We start from the raw sequence: 22,999 nt of genomic DNA on the forward strand, positions 1-22,999 counted from the left end.
GAACTCATGTCACATCAATTTTGATGAAAGATTGGAGTTCCTAAGGGGCAATAAGATTAATTATTGTACTACTATAATAATAGTAGTAGTAGATTAGTTGTACTTGAAGACAAAAAAAAAAGTAGTACTAGTACTTAATTGATCATTTTCAAAGTCATGGGACATTAAGATCTTCAAATTAAGAAAAGCATTTTGTGAGAATATCACCTAAATCTTGTTAAGAATCAATTAAACTAAATGCTTCATCTCTTTAAGCTTAAGCTATATTTGGCTTTTGAAGTAGACTTTGAGCTTGTATACATGTTAGCTAAATAAAAGTAGCTTGTTATGATTGCGCTTAATACTGTTACAAGTATAAAAATGAACAAAAAAAATTTAAAAAAGTTGAGCTATTTCACTATTTTTGAGTATTGAAAACTCGAATTAGTTCATCTACAAAGCTTGTGTGCCTCTTAACTTAATTTTGGCCAAGTGTCACAATTATATTACCCCATGATTAAGCATCTAATAATTTATGGATTTTTGAAGTAGAAATTGGGGGAGAAAATTGGTGAGTTATCCATATAGCATGAAGATACCTATATACAATGTGTGTTTAGCGTAGTGATGGGAGCACTGAATATAAATAAAAAAGAAGTCTTTGTCATAATAGTATATGATTATGACACTTATTGTTAGGCCACAAGATTAAAAAAAAATCTATATCATAAATATTTCACGTGGAAAGTTGAAGTCTATCATAATATATGACGTAGTTTGAAGTGTTTATCATAATATATGATCATAACATTCTTTTCAGTTGAAATAACTAAACTAACCTTCCCTTAAAGTTGTTGATGCTAAAAATAAACTAATTATTGTAAGATTTTAATTATACATTGACTTTAGTAAAAATCAATTTATTTCGTTTCAATTTATTTTAATTCTTAATTTTATTAGATAAAATTGTTTTAATTTATGAGGTTTTTCCCTTTAATAATTCATACAGAGCATGTATAACCTGTTAGTAGGGGTGTACATAAACCGGGTTGGTTCGGATTTTTTACAAACCAAACCAAATCATTTGTGTTGGGTTATTAAATCTATAAACCAAACCAAACCAATAAAAGACGGGGTTTTCAATATCAATTTTTCTCGGGTTTTTCGGTTTTTTTCGGGTTTTTCGGTTTTTTTCGGGTTTTTCGGATTTTTCATAATATCTAATAAAAAGCATAGAGCAATGCTTCTTAAAAAAAGTTATAGTACAAAATATCAACATATAAGATGGACGCAGAACACTGTTTGAAGTTTTAACTTTATAAGATGAGCTTTTTTTGTATATTATTTAGATGAGTTTCTCAAGTCCAAATATAAATGTAAGAAAGAAAACAAAAATTATAAAAAAAATTTAAAAAATATTTATAAATTACATTTTAATAAATATTTTTATGTATAACATAATTTAAAAGTAGTATATCTATAATCGGGTCGGTTTGGGTTCGGTTTGACTTTTTTTAGTTAAAACCAAACCAACCCTATAATGGTCGGTTTTTTTTTTCAAACACCAAACCAAGTCAAACCAAACCACTAGTCGGGTTTTTTTTCCGGTTTGGTTCGGTTTGTCGGTTTGGTGCGGTTTATCGGTTTGCCCTGTACAGCCATACCTGTTAGTTTACGGGGGAAAAATGTCAAGAGTATAAAAACTGTTTATAAGATAAACTATATATTAATCAACATGCTCCCAAGTTCTAATATAATACTAATTGTTGAACCTTCTAATGCTAATATATTTTTGAACCAGTGAAAGGAAAAAATTATTTAGGAAAAAATCAACCAAACCTTCGTAATTAAGTCAATTAATTTATCGGTGATGAGTAATAACGAATCACTTTAGAACATTATTTAATTCCACTAGGTTAGCAACTAATCATTTATTATTAATTACAGTAGTAGTAACGATTTGTATTTATGATAGAAAAAACAATACCAAAATTATATGCACTGACAATGATTCTTCTATTTATTTTTAGTGCCAGAAAAGTTACCATAAACTAGTACGTCCCTTCATCTATATTAAGTGAATTTGTGAGATAATGTGCACATATTAAGAAAAATATTCAAGGACATAATTTGAACCATACGTTTCACTATTGTCTTTTGTAAAATCATAAATATAACTTTGCAAGTAGTGTGATTTATCTCTTAGAAAATATAAAACTTCAATAAATGTAAGGGCAAATATGAAAAAATTCCAAACATCTATCTTGAACTTTGAGCAATTCAATTATTTTGAACAATTCTCTCAAAAATTCACTTAATATGAAATGGAGGGAGTAATTTATAAAGGAAAGGCTTAATTATTACTCCCTCTATTTCATATTAATTGAATTTCTAGAGTTTTTTTATTGTTCAAAATAGTTGAATTGTTCAAAGTTCAAAAGAAATGTTTGAATCTTTTTCCACATTTACCCTTTGCATTAATGAAGTTTTATAATTTTCTAGGAGTTAAACTACACTACTTACAAAATTATACTTCAATAAGGAATTATTTGTATTTATGATTTCACATTTAAGAATCTTTTTGAGACTAATTAAACAAAAGTATAATAGAGGAAAATGTGGTTCAAATTTTGTCCTTAAATGCTTTTCTTAATATGTGTGCATTATCTTAGAAATTAAGTTAATATGAAATAGAGAGAGTAATTAGGAGGAGATTAGATATTAAGATCCAACGTATGAGGAGATTCTGCTGAGATCCTTTATTGATCCTATTTTTTCTGAATTTAATTAAATAATAAATAAATTGGTCAATGCTTTAAGATTTTTTATGTACTTTTGAATAAATTAAATTATGGTGATTCACGCGGAACATCTGGAAGAATATGCTACCAAATCAAAGGAAAAAATGTAATTAAATATATTGTTTAATTGAATGTGGATATTTAAATATAAATATTTGTAGAAATATATTTTTGGAGAATGTTACATGCATATGGTTAATATTTAATAATATCAAATACATAGCTACTTCTTTCGCCATATAGCAATTGCTATACGCATTTCAAGTGGCGTGATTTATGTTGTTGCACAAAATTCTCTCCTCATACTGTCGAAAGGATGTGGAAAGATTTTTGAGAAATAATTGTATTTTTAATCATGTCAATATACGCATTATAATTTCTTGCATATAACATAATATCAAATAAAATGTATAATTAATATTTGTATTAATAATACATAAGTTCAAAGAATATACCAAGTAAAATATTAATGATATATACAAAATTATTTTTACTAATACATCCTATCAAAACTACTGCATCAAGTTCTAGCTCGTAACTCTTCTAAATAATTGACTTTTAAATTATTTTTAAGTAACATTTTTCTTTTACCCGATGAATGAATAAAATTTTCACTAGATTTTCCAAAAAATACACGTGTTAATGGCTTCACATGTTAATGGCTTCACCGAAATGAAAAAACGCATTTCCCTTCCAACCGTATGTACTTTATTTTTCTTTACGGCAATCACCAACAAACAAACAAATTTGCTTTTGTATTAACACGCATTTAGCATGACCACTAACAACCAGCACCTTGTTTGAATGCTTATTGTATCCTATCGTTAAATTTATGATCAAATAATGATGAAAAATATCTAGGAAAGGAAGATAATACTATGAGATTCGAATTTCTAGCCTTCATAATTACTAAGATAAAGGTATATATAGACAATTCTTCAACTAAGCTATACTCCACGGGTAAATCCGCATATATAAGAACTGCATAAAAGAGTAATAACACCTACATTTAAAAAGAACAACATTGTGGAAAAGGTTTAAAACATTTGATATATAAATAGTGAAATTTCAGGTAAAATTAGAAAATAATAATACAGTAATAATAATAATATCAAAGAATGCTAACATTCATTAAATTTTGCATGCACAACCTTACCTATTACAACCAAAAATTTAAAGATGACATAATTATATTATTTCAAGTAGAACCCAATTTCCTTCTTTAATATTTTATAATATGTTCTAATGTGTTTTCGCCTAAAAATTCAACTTCGCCAGAAAGTTTTATATATATTTTAAAACTTTTTACAATATATATCACGTTTATATGGATCAAATAATATATATAAAGGGAAGGAAGTACTTTTATGTGTGATTTGGAAAATGACATTATTGTAGTTGGTAATAAGATTTTTTCATCTTAAATTAAATATTTTGAATTTAAATTTTGAGTTTGAAGAAAATCACATTATATGTGAATTAATCGGAAGCCCAATACAAATATTAAAAACTGAAAAATCAATTTTTAAAAAGTTTTCTTAAAGTTGGGTTAATATTCTGGTGATAGTTTCTCATTTTGAGAATTGAATATTATTATAATTCTCAAAAATATTTATGAATAATTTAGTACTCAATACATAATATTTATTAATTTTTAATGTACATATTTTTATTATACAATTAGATTGATTATTAATTTTTAATGTACATATTTTTATTATACAATTAGATTGATTATTACAATAACAAATACATATTTAGGGACTAGTATAATTCACAGATGGTCTGAGAAGGATAATATATATGCAAATCTCTTATGTAAAAACATTTTAAAGTACATATAAAAATAAAATACAATAATCAAAATCATTTTCACGACAGTAATTAAATACTCCCTCCGTTCATCTTTACTTATCCATTACATTAAAAATAGATGTCCAATAATATTTGTCCAATTTATGAAATCAAGAGATAATTTTAACTTAGTTCATAATTTATCCTTATCATTAATTAGTTATTATATTGTATTTATAATATGGTAAATTAGTCATTAATTAGTTCCTAATTTCCCTATTAAAATTTTTAAGACAGTGTATTTATTATATTCAAAGGGTGATATGATAAAAATATTATTTTATTTATAGTTTCTTAAGAATTATGCAAAGTCAATAGTAGACAAGTAAAGATGGGGAGTTACAAGAGTCCGGAGCCGAAAGGGTAACTTTTTTTTGCAAAAATTCCAAAACGGCAATCAATTTTTGTAAGAAATCAAAAGGACAAATACGCATGGTAGCGTGCGACTTTCCTTTTGTCAGTGATGAAAAGCCCATGCCCCTCTTCCCACCCTCACCCCCACCCCCACCACCCCATCCCGTTGTCCACCCCCAACGTTTTATATTAATTAGGTGTTTTTATATATATAAATTTATGCATTTATGTTTTAGCATAAATTTATAAATTAGGTTTTATCATTTTTACACATTAATTTATTTGATGTTACAAATATTTTTCTCTTTAACTTTCATTCTTTATTTTATTTCTTATTAATTTACGATCATAATTTTTTTATGTTTGCGTATTTATGATAAATTAATAGTACTTGTAATGTAGGATAGAGATTCTTATTGCATTGTCCAACCCATAAACATTTTTTATTGTGATTTTAAACATATCACATAATAAATAACCAATTTTTTTTTGATGTGAAATAAAAAGAAAAATAAGGCAAATTTATCACGTTTTAATTTTTAACGTGATATGTTTAAAATCACAATAAAAAATGTTTATGGGTTGAGCAATGCAATAAGAATCTCTATCCTAAATTACAAGTACTATTAATTTATTAGCAACACACAAATTTAAGAAAATTATGATCCTAAATCTATAAGAAATAAAATAAAGAATGAAAATTAAAGATAAAATATTTGTAATATCAAATAAATTAACACTTAAAAATGATAAAACCTAATTTGTAAATTTAAGCAAAAACATAAATACACAAATTTATATATAAAAACACACCTAATTTGTATAAAACGTTGAAGGTGGACAATGGGATAGGATGGTGAGGGTGGAAAGAAGGGCATGACCCACACCATTAAGGAAAGTCGCATGCTGCCATGTGACTTTCTCTAACGATGGACTTAACGATCGTCATTGACAAAAAGAAAGTCGCACATTATCATGAATATTTTTCCTTTTGATTTCTTATAAAAATTAATTATCGTTTCAAAATTTTTATAAAAAAAAGTTACTCTTTTAGCTCTGAATACGAGTAACATCTATAGGATACCCATTTATGTAATTTCCGGTCAAAATCGCCACGTCATTCGTTAAGAACTCTATCCACTGCACTAAAATACGCGTAGAGCTAGTATGCAAGAGAGTAAAAAAAAAAGAAGTCTTTTAGCCTGTTTGAGATTTACTTTTAATCAACTTATAAATTAAAAATTATTTATAAGTTAAAATAAAAAAAATAAGTGCAGATTAATTTGTTTTAACTTATAAGTTATTTTTAAATAAATTTATTTAAATAAATCTAATTATTTATTAAACTTTTTTAAATACAAAATAATTTTAAATTAACCAATTAAGCAATAAAAAAGAAGGAAAACAACTTATAACCCCAATCCAAACAAACGGCCTCTTTATCCTAAAGTTTACGAATCAACTCTTCTGACATTCTTCAAACTCCTCTTCTTCCCCTTTTTCTCTCATTTCAGACACAATACAGAGAAAGAAAAATACTCGCCGGTCGTCCGGCGACTTCTCCGATCAATTTCTCGGCGACTGTACAAGTTATATTCATTCAGTTTTGTCACGGAGTTGACGTCGTGTATATAGAGTTGTGCGGAAAATGGATTTGGTAGAAGGCGTAGGTGAGAGTTCGTCACCGCCGAGGAGTTTTGGGAGTTGTGCAGTGTATGATATTAAGAACGATGTGTATAACCGTCTTGTAGAGACTGGAAATACGGAAGCGGTTACCAATCCGGAGCTGCTTCGTGAGCAGTTGGATTCTCACTTTGCTCGCTTGCCTGCTAGGTTGAGTTTCTCCTTAATTAGATTATTTCGTTTACTTGTTCAGTCAATGTGCGATTTCTTTAGCTGAATTTTGTGCGCAATTCCATCTGTTTTCTCGAGGTTCCTTTTTTTTTATGAGAGTCACTGGGTATGTTGTTGTTGTTGTTCCTCAAGAGTTCTTAACTTCGTCATCTTAGATGATGAGTAAAGAATTATTTTTTTTTCCTTCCAAGAAGTGTATATTTGTAAAAATATGAGTGTCTTTGTATCAAGAATTTTTTTGCAGTAGTTTTCGTTTCTATCTCTATTTTTAGGCCGGAATGGGGAAATCGTGTGGTGATTCAACAAAACATTATTATTAGGTTTTGTGAAGTTTGAATAATTGGGCTATTTATGATAATTGATTAAAGAAGTCAATACAATTAGCTCTATTTTTTGTACAAAAGCTAAATGCTGGTGGTGATTATTAAAGTTAACTTGATTAGGAAATTCAGATTATAGCAAATGTTTAAACCAGCCCTAAGGTTTTGGTTCAATGTCAAAGCTAAATGATTATTAAAGTTAACTTGATTAGGAAAGTCAGATTATAGCAAAGCTCTATTTAAGGCTTGTCCTCCTAGCATTGAAGCTGAAACTAGCATTTCTGCTTGGTTGTAAAAAGAAAAAAAGAAAATAAATAATTCAGATCAAAGAAGGTTTTGTATTATTTAGTGGTGGCGACTTAAGATTTTGTTTCTTGTGGATATATGAGATTTTAATAGTTTAACAGGCAGCATATGAATATGTGATGGTTTTGGTTCTTTTTAATAAGAATATTTGTTTTATGGTGGATTTGCTCTTCTTAAATATGTGATAATTTAGTGTTAGCCAATTATTTAACAGTATCCTTGATGCTTCAGTTATGGGTTGGATATTCATGTGGATAAAGCTGAAGATGTCTTGTTGCATCAGAAGATTCTCGTTAGAGCAAAAGATCCTGATAACCGGCCGGTTTATCATGTCCGATTTTTAGAGGTACTTACTAAATTCATCACATAGCTGCAAGTTCACTAACACTTCGATGCCATCTGATATTGCTGGTGGATCCCGTGCTGTTTAAGTGTATACTGTAATTTTCCTAAATGCTGTAGCCTGTAGTTGCTTTGGTAGCTTTAAAATGCTTGCATTAATCATTGTCAGTTTCTTTCTTGCATGCAGCAGTGGATCTCTCTTTTACTTATTTGATTGCTTTATGTGATGTTTTTGATGGTGAATGATTGTTGATATGCCACCATCTGATTTAAGTATCTGTTATTTGATATTCTTATGCACCCTTAAGATCAATTTCTTTTTGAAATGGCAAGTATCCCCTAAGATCATTTTTTTATTAGTTGATTTGTTCATTCCATTTCATAGTTTTGTATAATCATTTTTTTTTTGGCTGGATTCTCTATTATTTAGTTCTTAACCATTATATATTCATCTCCATTTTATGGGTATAGTGGTTTCAACAACTCTTTGGGCTGCTTTCTTCACCAATTAAAGGAGACATTCCTTAACTGCTGAATCTCTCCTTTGGCACTACGCTATTATAGTTGGTTTTATCCAATATAAAAGATATCTAAGGATACGGCTGAGTCATTATTCATATGCCATCTGTATTAGGTATCTATTAGTGAAATAATCTGACAAGATTGTAGTTATGTCATATTGGATGTTTATTGCAGGCAGATTCTTGCCCTTTGTGGATTACATGATGTTTCTTTTAATTGAGTATTTCTATCTTGCTAACTTTGTCCTCTTAATTGGAGCAGTAAGTTTCCTCTAGATATTGGTTTCCTGTTTGATGTAATCTTTGCTGATTTTAACCTGATACTCGTTTTTCATTTTGCGTTGCTTGACAGAATTATTGGACTAGATTAGATGATGCGGAAGGTCAGCATGACTTCAATGATATTCCAACTTCAAAGGCTGGTGGCAGCTTAAATGATGAAGGGATAAGGTGACTTTTATAAGTTTGACAACTTTTACCTGGTAATTTTTGTTTGACAAGGAACTTAGTTTTACCTAATGGGTTAGACTAATATGCTTTAGTTTGCTTTCATCTGCCTACGTGCTGCTGCTTTACTAAATACAGTAAGGGTATGAATGACTTTGAAACTTTCTCTAAGCTTGAGGACCTAAATTTGGATGTTAGAAAGAATTTCAATGACAAAGAAGAAATTCCAGCAGAAGATTCTAGCAGAAGGTAGTTTCAGGGCAAACTTTTGTGATAATTTCTCCTCTCTATTTGTTTTCTTTCTTTCTTTCTTTTTTTTTATTTTGAAATTTTCTTTTTAAGTATCAAAGCATCTAGAAAATCGGAGGATAATGAAATATTACTAAATTTTGTTCTGAATATGGAAGTTTCTCTGAAAATTTTAGATGTAATATTTGTTTAAATTGAACTATGGTATTTGTAGTATTTCCAATTACTACATGTAAGCTAGAACAAGTTTTCATATATTAAATACTTCTGCATCCAAGGTTATGTGAATGAGAAAATCATGTTCAAAGTATTGAGAAATAATTGAGAAAATCAGGGTCGAAGGAGTGAGACATAATTGAGAAAATCACGGTCAAAGGATTGATAAATAATTGAGAAAATTGCGGCAAAATAAATGTGAATGTAATATTCAAAAAGTGAATTACGCTACTGAGAGGGAAAATTACTACCTCTAGTGTGAAAGATAATCAAGCATTTAAAAGTTGAAGCGAGTTTGTAATTCCAAAATCACTTGTAGAATGATATTGTTAGTCAAAATACCTTTGCTGATAAAGCATGCAAGTAAATCCATCTACTTTGTTGGACACAATTTTCATCTTCTGTTTGGTTAAAAACTTGCCTGGAAACTAGATTCATCAGCATGACAGTTCAGGTTTCCATCATTCTGCTATCCATTTTCATTCAACTGGTGATTTGTTTAACTCATTTATCATGATCATGAAGTTGTCTTTATTTGCAGATGGAATATTTAAGCCATAGAAATGATCAACCGCTGATGCTTTGTCAGTCTTTGCAGAAAATATTTACAGTTCTAGCTTTCCTATGTTGCTTTCCATGTTGTCTCACTCTGCTTCTTCTACATATGTCATTTATACAGACTTGGATTTTTATAATGTCCATTACAGTTATCTTCTATTTGATTCTGACTTCGTGATGCTGCATCGATTTTGTCATTTATGCTTGTAGCTCTAAATGTTTCTGACATCTAAATCTCAAAAAAGCTGATTGCAAGTATTCTGCAATATATTCAGTAGTTGACCTCCATTAGTTGTAGTGCAGGCATGACGTTTCACATAGTCTAATCCATGAAGTTATCTTTTCCACCATCGACAAACCCAAGCTTCTTAGTCAGGTAACTATTAGAGGGTTCATATGCTTAGAATACTTAATTGAAGCTCTGCGTAGTTTATTGCTCACTCTTCGATTGTTTTTGTGTGTCCTCTTTCTGTGTTTGCTGTGAGTGGAGTACTGAAGGGGGAGATCACTTATAGAAGGCTTTGTAGCATGTTAAATTTATTAACCAACTACTATTGCTAGCTGATGGACTTCTATAAGAAATTACCAAGCAGGTTGAGTTTCATAAAATTCTATAAGACATTTTTGCTGGATTCTTGTTTTAATTCTCATCCATTATATGTTTATCCATATCTGTGGCCTGTGTTGCGAAAAACCTTTGTGCTTTCTCCTTCACCAATTAAGGAAACAAAGCTTCATGCTTGGAAATATAATTAAGAAAGGAAGTGTGCCCTCTCTAAAATTTTAAGCTTTTGGATGAGATGGTCACACACTTCAACATGATATCAGAGTCAGGGTCCTTATGTCATGTTATCCATGCTTATGTTAAATAGGCCTTGGCATGTGGAGGGCTGGGGTGATTAGATTGTCCCACATTGGTTGAGGAATAGGCTGTTGTTTTCTTATATGGTCTTGGGCAATCCTCACATCATGAGCTAACTTTTATGTTTGAGTTAAGCCACATAGTTCAACACGTTACTGCTGAATCTTTTGTTATGTTAAATAATTTTATAGTTTGATTTCAATAAAAAGACAGACATTGAATCATACCTGATTTCTGTTTTTTTGGGGAAAATATTACGGAACTCTTCCGAAAATTCATCTTGTATTTATTTTTCATATTTTTATCTTCATGCTATAAGTCTTGTTTGAATGCATATATCGTGGCAGTTTTGCATACTGTTACGTTGAGATCATTTGGTTATAATTCTTTTCCCCTGATTAATGTTATGCTATGTTCTTTAACTGTCTGCTTTCCTATTCTAGCTCTCTGCTTTACTTTCTGACATAGGGCTTAATATCCGAGAAGCTCATGTTTTCTCAACAACTGATGGGTACTCATTAGATGTATTTGTGGTGGATGGATGGCCTGTTGAGGTATGCCTTGTGTTGCTCACCATTTTTAGTAGGTTTGATGTACATATTCTAACATCTTGTTTAATACCAGTGTTTCTAAATTACCACTTTCTTTTGTGTGAGTTTTCTAGATGGAGTTCTTAATTTAATAGTCTCAGTTTTGGGGTTTAAAGAACGAATGATTTTGGGATTATATGATTATGCTCTTAATTTGCTATTTTTATCCCTAAAGATTTGGAAGTATGCTGAATGATATCTTGGCGATTTGGTTAATTATCATGAGATATAAGCAACAGCTTTCTTTTCAAAAAAAGAAAAATATATGTACACATGTGAGGAGAACTTTCCATTTGGTCAACATAGGATGGTGTAAACCTCAGTGGAAGTGAGCATTGTGATTATATTTCTTGCATGGCAGGTGTCTGTGCTGTGTTCAAAAGTTGCTGACTTTGCCATGTTATGGTCAGGATACAAAGGCTTTGCATGAAGAACTGGGGAAAGCGATTGCCAGAAGTGAGGTGATTCTTTTTTGATTTCTTCTTGTTGTGATGTTATTCCTTTAACTCTTTAAGCTTTCGCTGTGGAGTTCCGTTGAATAATCAGTTTCGGGGTTGCTTGTTGCTACGTCCTCTAAGAATAATAATCATTTGAACTTATCAAAAAAAGAAAGAATAATGATCATATTATAGAACATAACTACAACAACAACAACAACATATTCAGTGAAATTCCACAATTGGGGTTTGGTTAGGGTAGAGTGTACACATACCTTACTACTACCTCCTGGAGGTAGAGAGGTGGTTTTCGAAAGAACCTTAGCTCAACTGCAACAAATCTGGTCATCAAAAAATGAAAAGTGCAACAAATCCAAGTGCAAAGAAGAAGAAAACATAGCAACGGTGCAAAGCCTACCAGAAAGGAATAAGAACAACAGTAAAATAGTGCAATAGCCGAAACATAATCAACAACAGAATAAATATCAAAATCAAGAACTACAAGAACACAGTTCAGCTAGTACAATGACAAACACCAACAAACCTAAACCCTCGAAAAGCAAGACAATACTCTACTACCTACTAAAATTCTACCTTAATACGCGTCCTCTACACCCTCCTATCTATGGTCATGTTCTCGGTAATCTAAATTGCTCCATGTCTTGTCTAATCACCTCTCCCCAATACTTATTCAGCCTACCTCTACCACTCCTCGTACCTACTATATTTAACCTCTAGAACATAACTACAGTTGATAAATACAAATTAAGAATTTGGGGAGCTTATGTTTCAGACGTTTCTTCTATTATCTCGACAAGTTCCATACCTCAAGGCGATGCTGGGACCGTCTCAATCTTGTCTATAATATTCCTTTTAGATAATCTAAGAGAAAGACTAGAGATTCCCACGTTGTTGGAATATTAAGGCTCGTGGGAAGAGTCTTAGCTCCTGTGGTTTTCAAGGCATGCTGCTAGTTCTTAAGAAGGAATTTGTGTATGCCACAAAAAAAGAAGAAGTAAGAAACAGACTAAAAGGAAATGGATAATTTAAGTTCCACTGATATAACCTTTGCCCTTTTCCTAATTAGGGTGGCGTAGGCTAAGCCATGAGTAACTACTTTGGAAAGGAAAATATTTTTGAAAAAGGGGGTAGCTCATAAGTAACTAGATATACTTCCTATATGATATCATATTTATGTGGTTGATATAGTTGCTATATTCTTGAGATTTCCAGTTGGCCATCATCAATTTACTTCTAGCTGATATGTGATGTGTACTGTTTATTATAACCAGTTTTTGTTCATCAAAAAAAGATACGTGATGGGTACCTATTAGAATCTCCGCAGGATTTACTTCATCGTTATTATTGAAGCTCATAAGTGTCATGTTAATTTACTTAACAAGTTGTAATGATCATAAATGCTGGATGACACAGGGGACGTGGTCTGGTTCATCTCATTCAAAGTCAGCTATTGAAAAAACTATAGTCGCACGATCAAAACCCGAGGACTGGGAAATCGATAGAAGATTACTGAAGATTGGAGAAAAAATTGCATCAGGATCTTGTGGCGATTTGTGAGTTTATGATTGTATTCCTCAAGTGATTTTGCATGAATTCGGGCTCCCAGCTTTCCCGTGACCTTGTCTTCTAAATATTTACTCATATGAAGGTATCGTGGGATGTATCTTGGTATGGATGTTGCAATCAAGGTCCTTAGATCTGAGCATTTGAATGACACATTGGAATATGAGTTCGCTCAAGAAATAGCAATTTTGAGGTGAGTAATGTAGCTCTTATGTCTTCTGAAGCTTATTTAGTCTAGGGGATGAGACTGAAAGTACTGGGTTACTTCATCCTTCTCATGTGTATTGTGTTGCCTATTAGAGGGACTATATTAACTTGTAGGATGAACTCGAATTCGATTCCAGGATGAAGATTTGTTTGGTAAGAGATCGAGGGTATCGTAGTACTCCTTATTGCTTGTAAATCATGAAGGTGGTTCCAAAGATTTATATGTTGGATACGGGAACCTCTTTATGTGTAGATGCTGGTACTATGCGATCTTGTAAACACTGAGTTAGATAACATGGTTTTGCTCTGTCATATGAATTTCATGATGACAAATGATAGTGATAAGAGTTTGCATCAATTACTTAAGAATTTATTTTCTTTTAACAGGCATATTATTAAGTAATGTGTTATGATTGGTAATATTATGTGTTGTAATATTTTGTGGATGGCATATTTATTTATAAGTATATATATATACAACTTCAATGCAGCTTTACTCGTGTTTATTGTCTATCCACCAAAAGAAAAGCAGGCACATATACAATGCTCATCAATGTGGTCTACCTCTCAGATCTTCTCCACAATCTTACAATTTGATCTTATTGCATACAGGCAAGTTCAGCACACAAATGTTGTTCGTTTCATTGGTGCATGCACAAATTCACCTCATTTGTGCATAATTACAGGTATGATTCTTGCTGGACAAGAGTTGCACGGTTTCTTTGAGACTGTTATCATAATCATTTCATGGCTTTCTGGCTGTCTCTATCTGTAAAATGTTGCACATTCTCCACTGGCTGGTAGTAAACTGAAGAGTGTGTTGGCTGTTCAATGCTGCATTTTTTCCTGTACTTTATTATGTCATTTGATTGCACCATCTAGTTATTGTTGTCACGTGTACATTATGTCCAGATAAGGATAAGTATGAGATATTTAGAGAAAAAATTGTTTTAGAGAATTCTTAATTATGCGTAAAAGACAAATTACTCGCTCAGTAATGAACTGAAATTCTCCCAAATAAAATGGAATATATAGATGATTTATATCACCACCCCAGCTGGCTTGGTTAATTGATTGATCGATGGACTGATTGCTATTGATTGCTTTTGCAAACAAGAGAATGTGGTCCTGTGCATTTATTTCTTGTCACCTCTTTTAAGCCATCAATGCAAGTTAGTTTGCTCATAATGCTCAAATTCTGAGACATTCACTCTCTGTTAATGCTGGTTGTTTGTGTAGAGTACATGCCTGGTGGAAGCTTGTATGAATACCTGCATAAAAACCATGTCGTATTAAAGCTCTCACAATTAATAAGCTTTGCAATTGATGTCTGCAATGGAATGGAGTACTTGCATCAAAATAATATCATTCACAGGGATCTGAAGACGGCAAATTTACTTATGGATTTGAACAATGTAAGTTTCTGAAACAATGAAGTAATTCCATCCTTAGTCTTGTTACAGCTTGGCTTCATGAGCACTGAGCCTTTTTCCTTTGGTCACAAATAAATCTTTATCTGTGATTCTTCAACATTTTTTTTCCTTCCTTTTTAAAGAACTGCTATGTTCAGTGCTTACTCTATTGAACTGGAGGTTTGCTATAACTGGTACTATGTCGTGGTTGAATTATAATGGCTGAAAAAGAATGTCCTATTTTATTTTATTTTTAGAATTTTTTATGACAATGAATTCATAATGTTATATGATTGAGGAAGGAACGGGATTCTCAATCAGTGTAAAAATCAGAGTTTTTGAATTACTATGGATCTTCACACCTAACATGTTTACCGGGGATTAATTCTTGTTCCTCTTTTATTTTCCTCCTCATTGTAGTGCTCCTTATTTGAATGTGCACCTGTTCTATTTGCTTTAGTTTTGCATTATCTACATCATGCTTATTTTGATTGACTTTATAATCTGTGATAAGGTTGTTAAAGTGGCAGATTTTGGTGTTGCTCGTTTCCAAAATAATGGAGGTGTCATGACAGCTGAGACTGGAACATATAGATGGATGGCCCCTGAGGTCTGACTATCTTCTTTTCTAAATCCGTCAGTTATTTGATTCAGGAGAATAGTTCAGTTATATATACTAGTAATTTTGTTGTGGATGGACCCCACTTGAGTTTGGACAGTCAAATATAAAGACTTGCTAGCTTGTCCTGCTTCTGGAATCTCTTTGCAGCTACTTTGGTTGGAAAGGAATGGCTCATATATGCTGGTTTTGATAATATTCCCAACACTGAGCTCGGATAACCATTTGAAACTTCTTGACCTTTGCAGCCCATAGTTGTTTATGCTCCAAGATCCCTCTTGTTTTCTGAATTTCATTGATTCTCACTTGTGTATTGAATGTCAACACTTCTATGACTATTAGTTAGGTAACTTACTGTCCCTATCTGCTTATATTTGTTGCTTAACATAACATGTATAACAATTAAAAAAATGACATCATTGTACAAGGGTGCTTGAGACACTTGGGAAGTCTTCTCATTGGTACTGATGCTCCTTTGTCATGCAGCTGTTGTCGGTGTGCAAGATCTTGCTAAATGGTTCCATGCTTCTCTATGATGGAGGAGCCTATGTGCTCTTTTTTTTTTTTTGATGACCGTGGTGTCCGGGCTAGCTTTCGCGCACCTCGACTAATTTCACGGGATACCTGCCACCTCCCACCAGTAACAGGTACCAGGTAACTCTGTCCACCAAGGCTTAGGACATATGGGAAGAATCATCTAGTGTTTTTTTTTTGTCTCCGATGGTATTTGAACCTGAGACCTCGTGGTTCTCAACCACTTCATTGACCACTAGGCCACACCCTTAGGTGCAGCCTATGTGCTTTCTTTGTTTCCTACATCCTGTTTGATGATAACTAAGTAACAGCAAGGGCTGCGTTTTGTGGTTAATGTTTAAGAAAGTATATTACTATGTGCATAACCATCTTGTGCAGCTGCAAACTTGGTCTATTAAACTTTTCTTTTCCTTTTAGATCATCAATCATCAGCCCTACGACCAGAAAGCAGATGTGTTTAGTTTTGCCATTGTTCTTTGGGAGCTTTTAACAGCGAAGGTATTGACTAGTCATGAAAAAGGTCACATGATCGTATCAAAAGTTGAGTTTCTTGTCCTCCTTTGATTTATATACTTTTTGATGCTATAGGTTCCATATGATACCATGACTCCACTACAAGCTGCACTGGGAGTGAGACAGGTCTGTACCTCAAATTTCTATTAGCACGTGGAGCATGACGTGAATCATATTTTCCTTTTAAACAAGCTAGTCTATGTTGTTCTAGGCATTCTAAAGCTAGTCTATGTTGGTTAATGCCCTCATTACATGCTACCTGTGTTTTACGAACCCTTAAACACAAGTGAGATTCCTTTTATCTAAATGATAGTGTGCATAGCTAGATATTTCCATCTTGTGTAGTGATCTTTTCTAACAGTCCTACGTCGTTCTCAAGTGGATGTACATAGTTGGAATTAGATGACGTGCATGAGCTAAACACCAATGCATGCAGTATCTATATTATGTGCATAATTGCTTATAAATCCATGACATAAATGAAGAACTCTCACTTTAGGAAAGAAGGAATACTTGCATGTCCCATGCCATCTGTTATATTTCATTCTTACTTGTCTCTTTGTTGATCCTATTTATGTTACGTCTCTTAGGGCCTTCGACCTGAGCTTCCAGAAAATGCACACCCGAGGCTGTTAGACTTGATACAGAGATGTTGGGTGGCCATCCCAAGTGATAGACCCAGCTTCTCTGAGATAAAAGTTGAGCTTGAACTACTCTTACATGAAATTGAGGTAAAAATGTCTCTACGTGTAATTGTCATCCCATTAAAATCATGTAACGGATTCTGTGATGTGTCTCACAGGATACCATAGAGGCATCAAAAGGGAGCTGAGTGATGTGCTGCATATATTGGACTAACGACACTTGTTAACAGTAACAATAGAGGATTTTCTTTTACCTAGGCCATATATACGTGGACCTTAACTTTCTTGGTGAGATCTATGCCACAAGCATAAGGTACAGTCCACTGCTTTTGCCCATTTTGGAGTTGAGAGTAAAGGTGATTCATTTTGTGATAACGTTACTGCATCAAAAGTACCACGAACATCACTTGTAAAATCTTTCTATTTTCCTATTTGAAGGGAAATGTGTAATCCTTCTTTTTGGGTTGAGGTGATGAGTTTGGTCTTGTACTAGCATTTTCTGTTTTACGAGTTTGATCAAGTCGTTGCCTCGAAATAGTTGATCATAATCTTTCCAAACATACTAGGAGTGTTAATTGAAATAATAGTTTTAACATATTTTTAATTTTGTAAAACTTGTACAAAAAATGAAGAAGAAATATTGCTTTCCATAAATGGAAGAGCAATACCAAAGAAAATAATAAACAATAATCACCTCAATATTATGAGTAAATATACTAATGTAACTAACTAACTCACTATTGTCTAGTATGAGTAATATTTATTTGGGGGCACATTCCCATGTTGGGTTATATGGGAGATAATGATGACTTGTGGCCCCGTTAACTGCTGTTTCCCTCAATGTAACTGCTCTTTACCTCTATCCCCTCTTTCTTACAGCACCAATTAAACCGTTTTCTCTTCTTTTATTAACTGTAAGTATACACGAGGTAAACTAGTTCATTCTAATCCACCATTTCAAGAGAAAAAATATGGACAATCAAAACACATACTGCACTACTACAACAAATTTTCTTCAACCCCTTGTTCTACAAAATCAAGTAATTGGTGATTATCACCATGAAGAAGAAAAGGCCGAAACATCAAGAAGATTCAGCATGTTTGACACAAATGTCAGGTACAGATGTCATCAAAATCCCAGGAAGAAAAGAAGCAAATTGTTAAGAATTAGTGATAATTACTCCCTTAGAATCAGTAGTAATCCTAGTACTTCCGGTGTTAGTAGTGAAACTGTTATTACTACTAAGCCAAAATGTGCCAAGAAACGACCAGACCCTAATGCACCAAAAATTACTAGGCCTTGTACTGAATGTGGCAAGAAATTTTGGTCATGGAAAGCACTTTTTGGTCACATGCGTTGTCACCCTGAACGCCAATGGCGTGGAATTAACCCTCCTCCCAATTTAAAACGACAAATTCCTTCTTCATTTTCCCAACAATCCCACAAATCCCTTTCGATATCAGACGAGGATCATGAAATTGCCGAGTGCTTATTGCTTTTGGCTAATGATAATCGTCTCGAGAACGTTCGTCAATTGGTTATGGATGGAGTTGAAGGAAAGGGTGTAATTGAATCAGGGTGTAAATTTGAGTGTTCAAGTTGCAAGAAACTATTTGGTTCACACCAGGCATTGGGTGGACATAGGGCTACTCACAAGAATGTCAGGGGTTGTTTTGCAAATACAAGAACTATTGGGGAATGTAGCCAGCAATTAGGATTGTTAGAAAATGGCAGCAATATGTGCCCCTTAGAACAAGGAAGAGGCAGTGATAGTGAAGATAACAAAAGGTTGATGGTGTTGGGGCATAAGTGTAGTATATGTTTGAGAGTTTTCTCAAGTGGACAAGCTTTGGGAGGTCACAAAAGGTGTCATTGGGAAAAACTCGGAGACGAAACAACAACAACAACAATAATAGCAGAGTCGGACTTAACACGAGCTCTCATTGCCAATGTCAATCCAAAGGAGCAAGAAAATAATGTTGCTGATGATTTGGATCTTAATTTACTTCCTGTTACAATCTCAAGAGATGATCAAGATAATTCTTCAGCTTCCCATTCATCTTTTTCAGGCTTGGAATTGGACTTGAGATTAGGGATTTAATGTATAGTAGGAATTTGTAATAATGATATTAGTGTTTCATATGTTCCATAGTAATATAGGCTAATGTTTCAATGATACTTGTGCTCTATCATCATATATAGGAGTTTTACTAACTAATTAGAATGTTTTACGACTCCAAAAATGGGAGTCGGCATTTTAGTTGTGATTTGTGCTCCCTAATGCCACAACTGTATATGTAAGTATATATGTAGTAATAATATCTTGTGTGATATAGCAGCATTGTTTACATTTAATGAATTGTTAGAGTACGTAGTTCATTCAAATGTTTGGTTTATTTGATTAGTTTAGGCATTATGTAATGACTTAGAAAAAGGAATTTAGGAGGTGAAATCCCAATTAGATTACTGCAAGCCAAAATTTAATTTGTCAGGGATACAAAAATGATGATTTGTTGAAGTACCACATTGGGGAATTGGAAAAAGAAATCATTAAGGAGAAATTTCTTTTTCAAAGAGGTTTTCTTCCGTTCTTGATCCAGGTCATGCTCAATCAAATAATGGATACTGACTATGATTTGAACAAGGATGGATTGTCTTTCAAACATTGGAGCTGATTCGGCATCATCGACTTCGTGCTGTAGGTACCGGCTGTGATCACACGTTGGGCGCAAATTAATTTGAAGGTGTATATTGTAAGGAATCTTGGTCTCGAGTTCGAACCGTACCAAGCCTGCCACTTCCTAACCTTGACGAAAAGGGGCCTCGTCGACCAACTCTAGCTGACGACGAAATGCATGATTCTGTCGAAGAGCTAACACCCACTCTAGTGCAAGTTTCATTACTTTTCTTCCATTCCGTCGCAAGGAAAATGATATCGAATGATCGATTCTCCTTTGAACTGGCCCTTTTCTTCCCTTTCAGGTTAGGTTGAACTAGATCTAAAGCAGATGAAGATTCTTGGACGAGGAAAATTCCTCACTCCCCCTTTTTCAATGAATAAGCCTCGCAAGTACCCTCATTATGGACAAAAAAATGGAATGAAATCCCCTCTACCATCCTAGTTAGTATAGATCGAGACTATGCAAACGAGAACAAAATAGAAACAAGAGAGACAACATCTTTTCTAGATCATCGTCTTTTAATTGAAAGTAGCAAGTCACTCACAGATAGAAGGTTGCTCATCCAGTCTAGCTAATCCATGAATTTATAGTACAAGGATTCATTAATTGTGTATTGCTTTGTTTTTCTCTTTTTTTCTATCAACTAGTTCCGACCTTTTTGTTTGAAATTTCATCGTTTGTACTGAACTACTTGTAGAATCAATGCTCCTCTAACATAAAGGGGAGCTTTTTCTAAGTGGGTCACTTGGTGCAAGATATTGCTTAGAATCAATGGGCTCGATAGGGGATTTTGCTACATATAGTTATATCTAATAAACTGATATACTGATGCAAGAAATTCTTCTAAAGAAGAAGTATTGAATTTTTTTTCCTTTGCTAACCCTCATAGTTGAATAAGAATGTCACATATTTACTGTGGCTGCTGGCACGGAGTTAGCTGGAAAAAAAATGTTGGCTATGATTCAATCTCGAAAGCCTAGTGGGGAACTTGCTCTCTAGTCATTGCTCTGTTGTGTCTGGACCTAACCAAATCCGTCTATATTGGGATTACAGATGTTGACACCCAATTTTGGTCTTCCACGATTTGATATTTTTTTGAGCTTAGCTTCTTCAATTTCAAATAATTTAAAATAATTATTTTATAAATTTGAAAATAGATTGATTGTGTAAAAAGGAAAAAATCTTACCTCTGAATTCTAGGAGGACTATAATGAAGAGGAGGATAGATTCGCTCACGACAATGGAGAAGCAGTGGTTCAAATCAACATTGTGTGCTTAGTGCACAAATCGTCGAATTCCTTAATTTTGGGCAGGAGGCTCAACGACAAATCGTGCCTATAGTTGTTAAAGAGAATTTATATATATATAGATATATAGATATATACACACACATTATCATAAGTTAAATTACTTTTATTTTATGCTAAATTAATTAAGGACCGTTCAAGGTCAATTTTGAATAGGAAAAAATAAAATGCTATATCGAAAGGAAAATATCATAAGATAAACTTCCTCATGACACGCGATATTCATAGCAATCAACAAATATTTTTTTTGACTATATCTTTATTATTTAACTTCAACATAATCAACAAATACTTTTTAATTTTAGCCAATATTTTGTTACAAACAATTTCGACCAGTTGTTTAATTAGTTTAGTTATGAAATTTAATATATCGGCTAACACATACATAGCCTTACTAGTCCTTTTAGATGCCAAAGTAAACATGCATGCAAATTAGTTGAAAATTTGTGAGCTTGAAGGGACATATATCAGTGATTATGAATGGAAATAATGGGTGCATTCAACGGTCCGATTTAGTAGTCAATGAAGTAATTAAGAATCATAAAAGTCTCAAATTTAAATTTCAGATAAAAATACAAAATGATTTTTAGTGACACAATATTTGCATAGAAGAAAGTCTATTTACTTTTATTAAATAAAAACAACCTAGTAACCATATCTTATATAATCTTTCAAACAAAAATAAATTTCCTTTTAAAATGACAATTAAAATAAGACGAAGGAGTATTTCGTAAGTGATAATGGTTATGCTAGTCATTGATTTTTATATATAAGATAAAGAGAAGTGTCTTTTGTTTTATTTCTAAAATATTGGTAAAATTTAAATGTTGTTGCAAATTTTTACTCGATCCTTCCACTTCCTGGCTAGTATATATCCCAAGTAACACTGTCGAGAAAATAATGAAAATGGTCTTTTATGTTTAAGGGTGAATTTAAATGGTCCTTTAAGTATGTCTTAGAAAAAATTGAGTTTTGCAGTTTTTTAAATATTTAATAATTTATGTTCTTTAGATTTGATAGAAATAATGGGAAAAAATCACATAATTATATACATTAAGATAAGTCACGTTAAATTCTAAAATATGCAACATATTATATTAATTTTTTATAATTTATTTTAGATATCCAGTGTTGCTTTATAGATGAATTAATATTATAATTTAAATTAATTAAAAATTTAATCTAAAGGTGTACATATTTTTGATATATTCATGCTCAAAACTCATCAATTAAATTATGTACGTTTTATTCTTTTTCTTGTTTGTGATGATAGTTAAATCAAAATTTTAATTTAAGTTTCGAACCTTAATATCGATAATTCACCACTTTATTGTTTGTGATCTTTCCTAAATTTTTTCTATGTGAAATTTCTTATTCTTTATCTTAAATGACTAAACTATTATTTAATAAAAAAATAATTTTTTTAATGTACAAATTTTGTAAAATAAATTTAAAGATTGTTAATACGAGATTTGTTGAGCCGCCTTCAGGGACTATTATACGTACCTCCTAAGTCCTAACATGATGGAACATTTTGTCATTTTCTCATTTCAATTAATGGAGTTAGTGATCTTGTCCATTTTTCTACAGGCATATGAGATGGTCAACATCTAATTATGCACACTCTCTCTTATTGTCAATCATGATCTCAATGTCTTATATTCTATTCTTTTCGTCTCATTTTAGTCGTAGTAACTTTTAATATTTTAAAATATTTTTTTATCATATTGATATTAAAAAAATTATAATTTATAGTACTTTTTGTATAGTTATTAAATATTTATTTTTTTATTTTATAATATTAAAT

General features: G+C 32.2%; 2 protein-coding genes across 4 annotated transcripts; both read left to right on the top strand.

Moving 5' to 3' along the window:
• Positions 1 to 6,430: 6,430 nt before the first annotated feature.
• Positions 6,431 to 17,679, top strand: LOC129902138 (serine/threonine-protein kinase STY46-like). 3 transcript variants are annotated; one of them, XM_055977198.1, is made up of 16 exons: positions 6,435 to 6,821; positions 7,700 to 7,814; positions 8,684 to 8,781; positions 8,917 to 9,027; positions 10,105 to 10,177; positions 11,107 to 11,217; positions 11,664 to 11,714; positions 13,125 to 13,264; positions 13,360 to 13,467; positions 14,094 to 14,167; positions 14,721 to 14,896; positions 15,408 to 15,503; positions 16,464 to 16,544; positions 16,635 to 16,685; positions 17,150 to 17,290; positions 17,362 to 17,679. In XM_055977198.1, the coding sequence occupies exons 1-16, from the start codon at positions 6,637 to 6,639 to the stop codon at positions 17,389 to 17,391; spliced, it is 1,641 nt and encodes a 546-aa protein (XP_055833173.1). In that variant the 5' UTR covers positions 6,435 to 6,636; the 3' UTR covers positions 17,392 to 17,679. The 3 variants fall into 3 exon arrangements, 2 of the variants coding, with proteins under 2 accessions (XP_055833173.1, XP_055833174.1); XR_008770052.1 differs by lacking the exons at positions 17,150 to 17,290; positions 17,362 to 17,679 and adding an exon at positions 15,999 to 16,166 and having other exon boundaries at positions 6,431 to 6,821; positions 16,635 to 16,686; XM_055977199.1 differs by lacking the exon at positions 8,917 to 9,027.
• Positions 17,680 to 17,820: 141 nt separating this feature from the next.
• On the top strand, positions 17,821 to 19,486 carry LOC129902139 (zinc finger protein ZAT3-like). The gene has a single exon (XM_055977200.1). It carries the CDS (start codon positions 18,175 to 18,177, stop codon positions 19,303 to 19,305), a length of 1,131 nt encoding a protein of 376 aa, XP_055833175.1. The 5' UTR covers positions 17,821 to 18,174; the 3' UTR covers positions 19,306 to 19,486.
• The last annotated feature ends 3,513 nt before the right edge of the window (positions 19,487 to 22,999 follow it).

The sequence above is a fragment of the Solanum dulcamara genome, chromosome 9, assembly GCF_947179165.1.
Source record: "Solanum dulcamara chromosome 9, daSolDulc1.2, whole genome shotgun sequence".
NCBI lineage: Eukaryota > Viridiplantae > Streptophyta > Magnoliopsida > Solanales > Solanaceae > Solanum > Solanum dulcamara.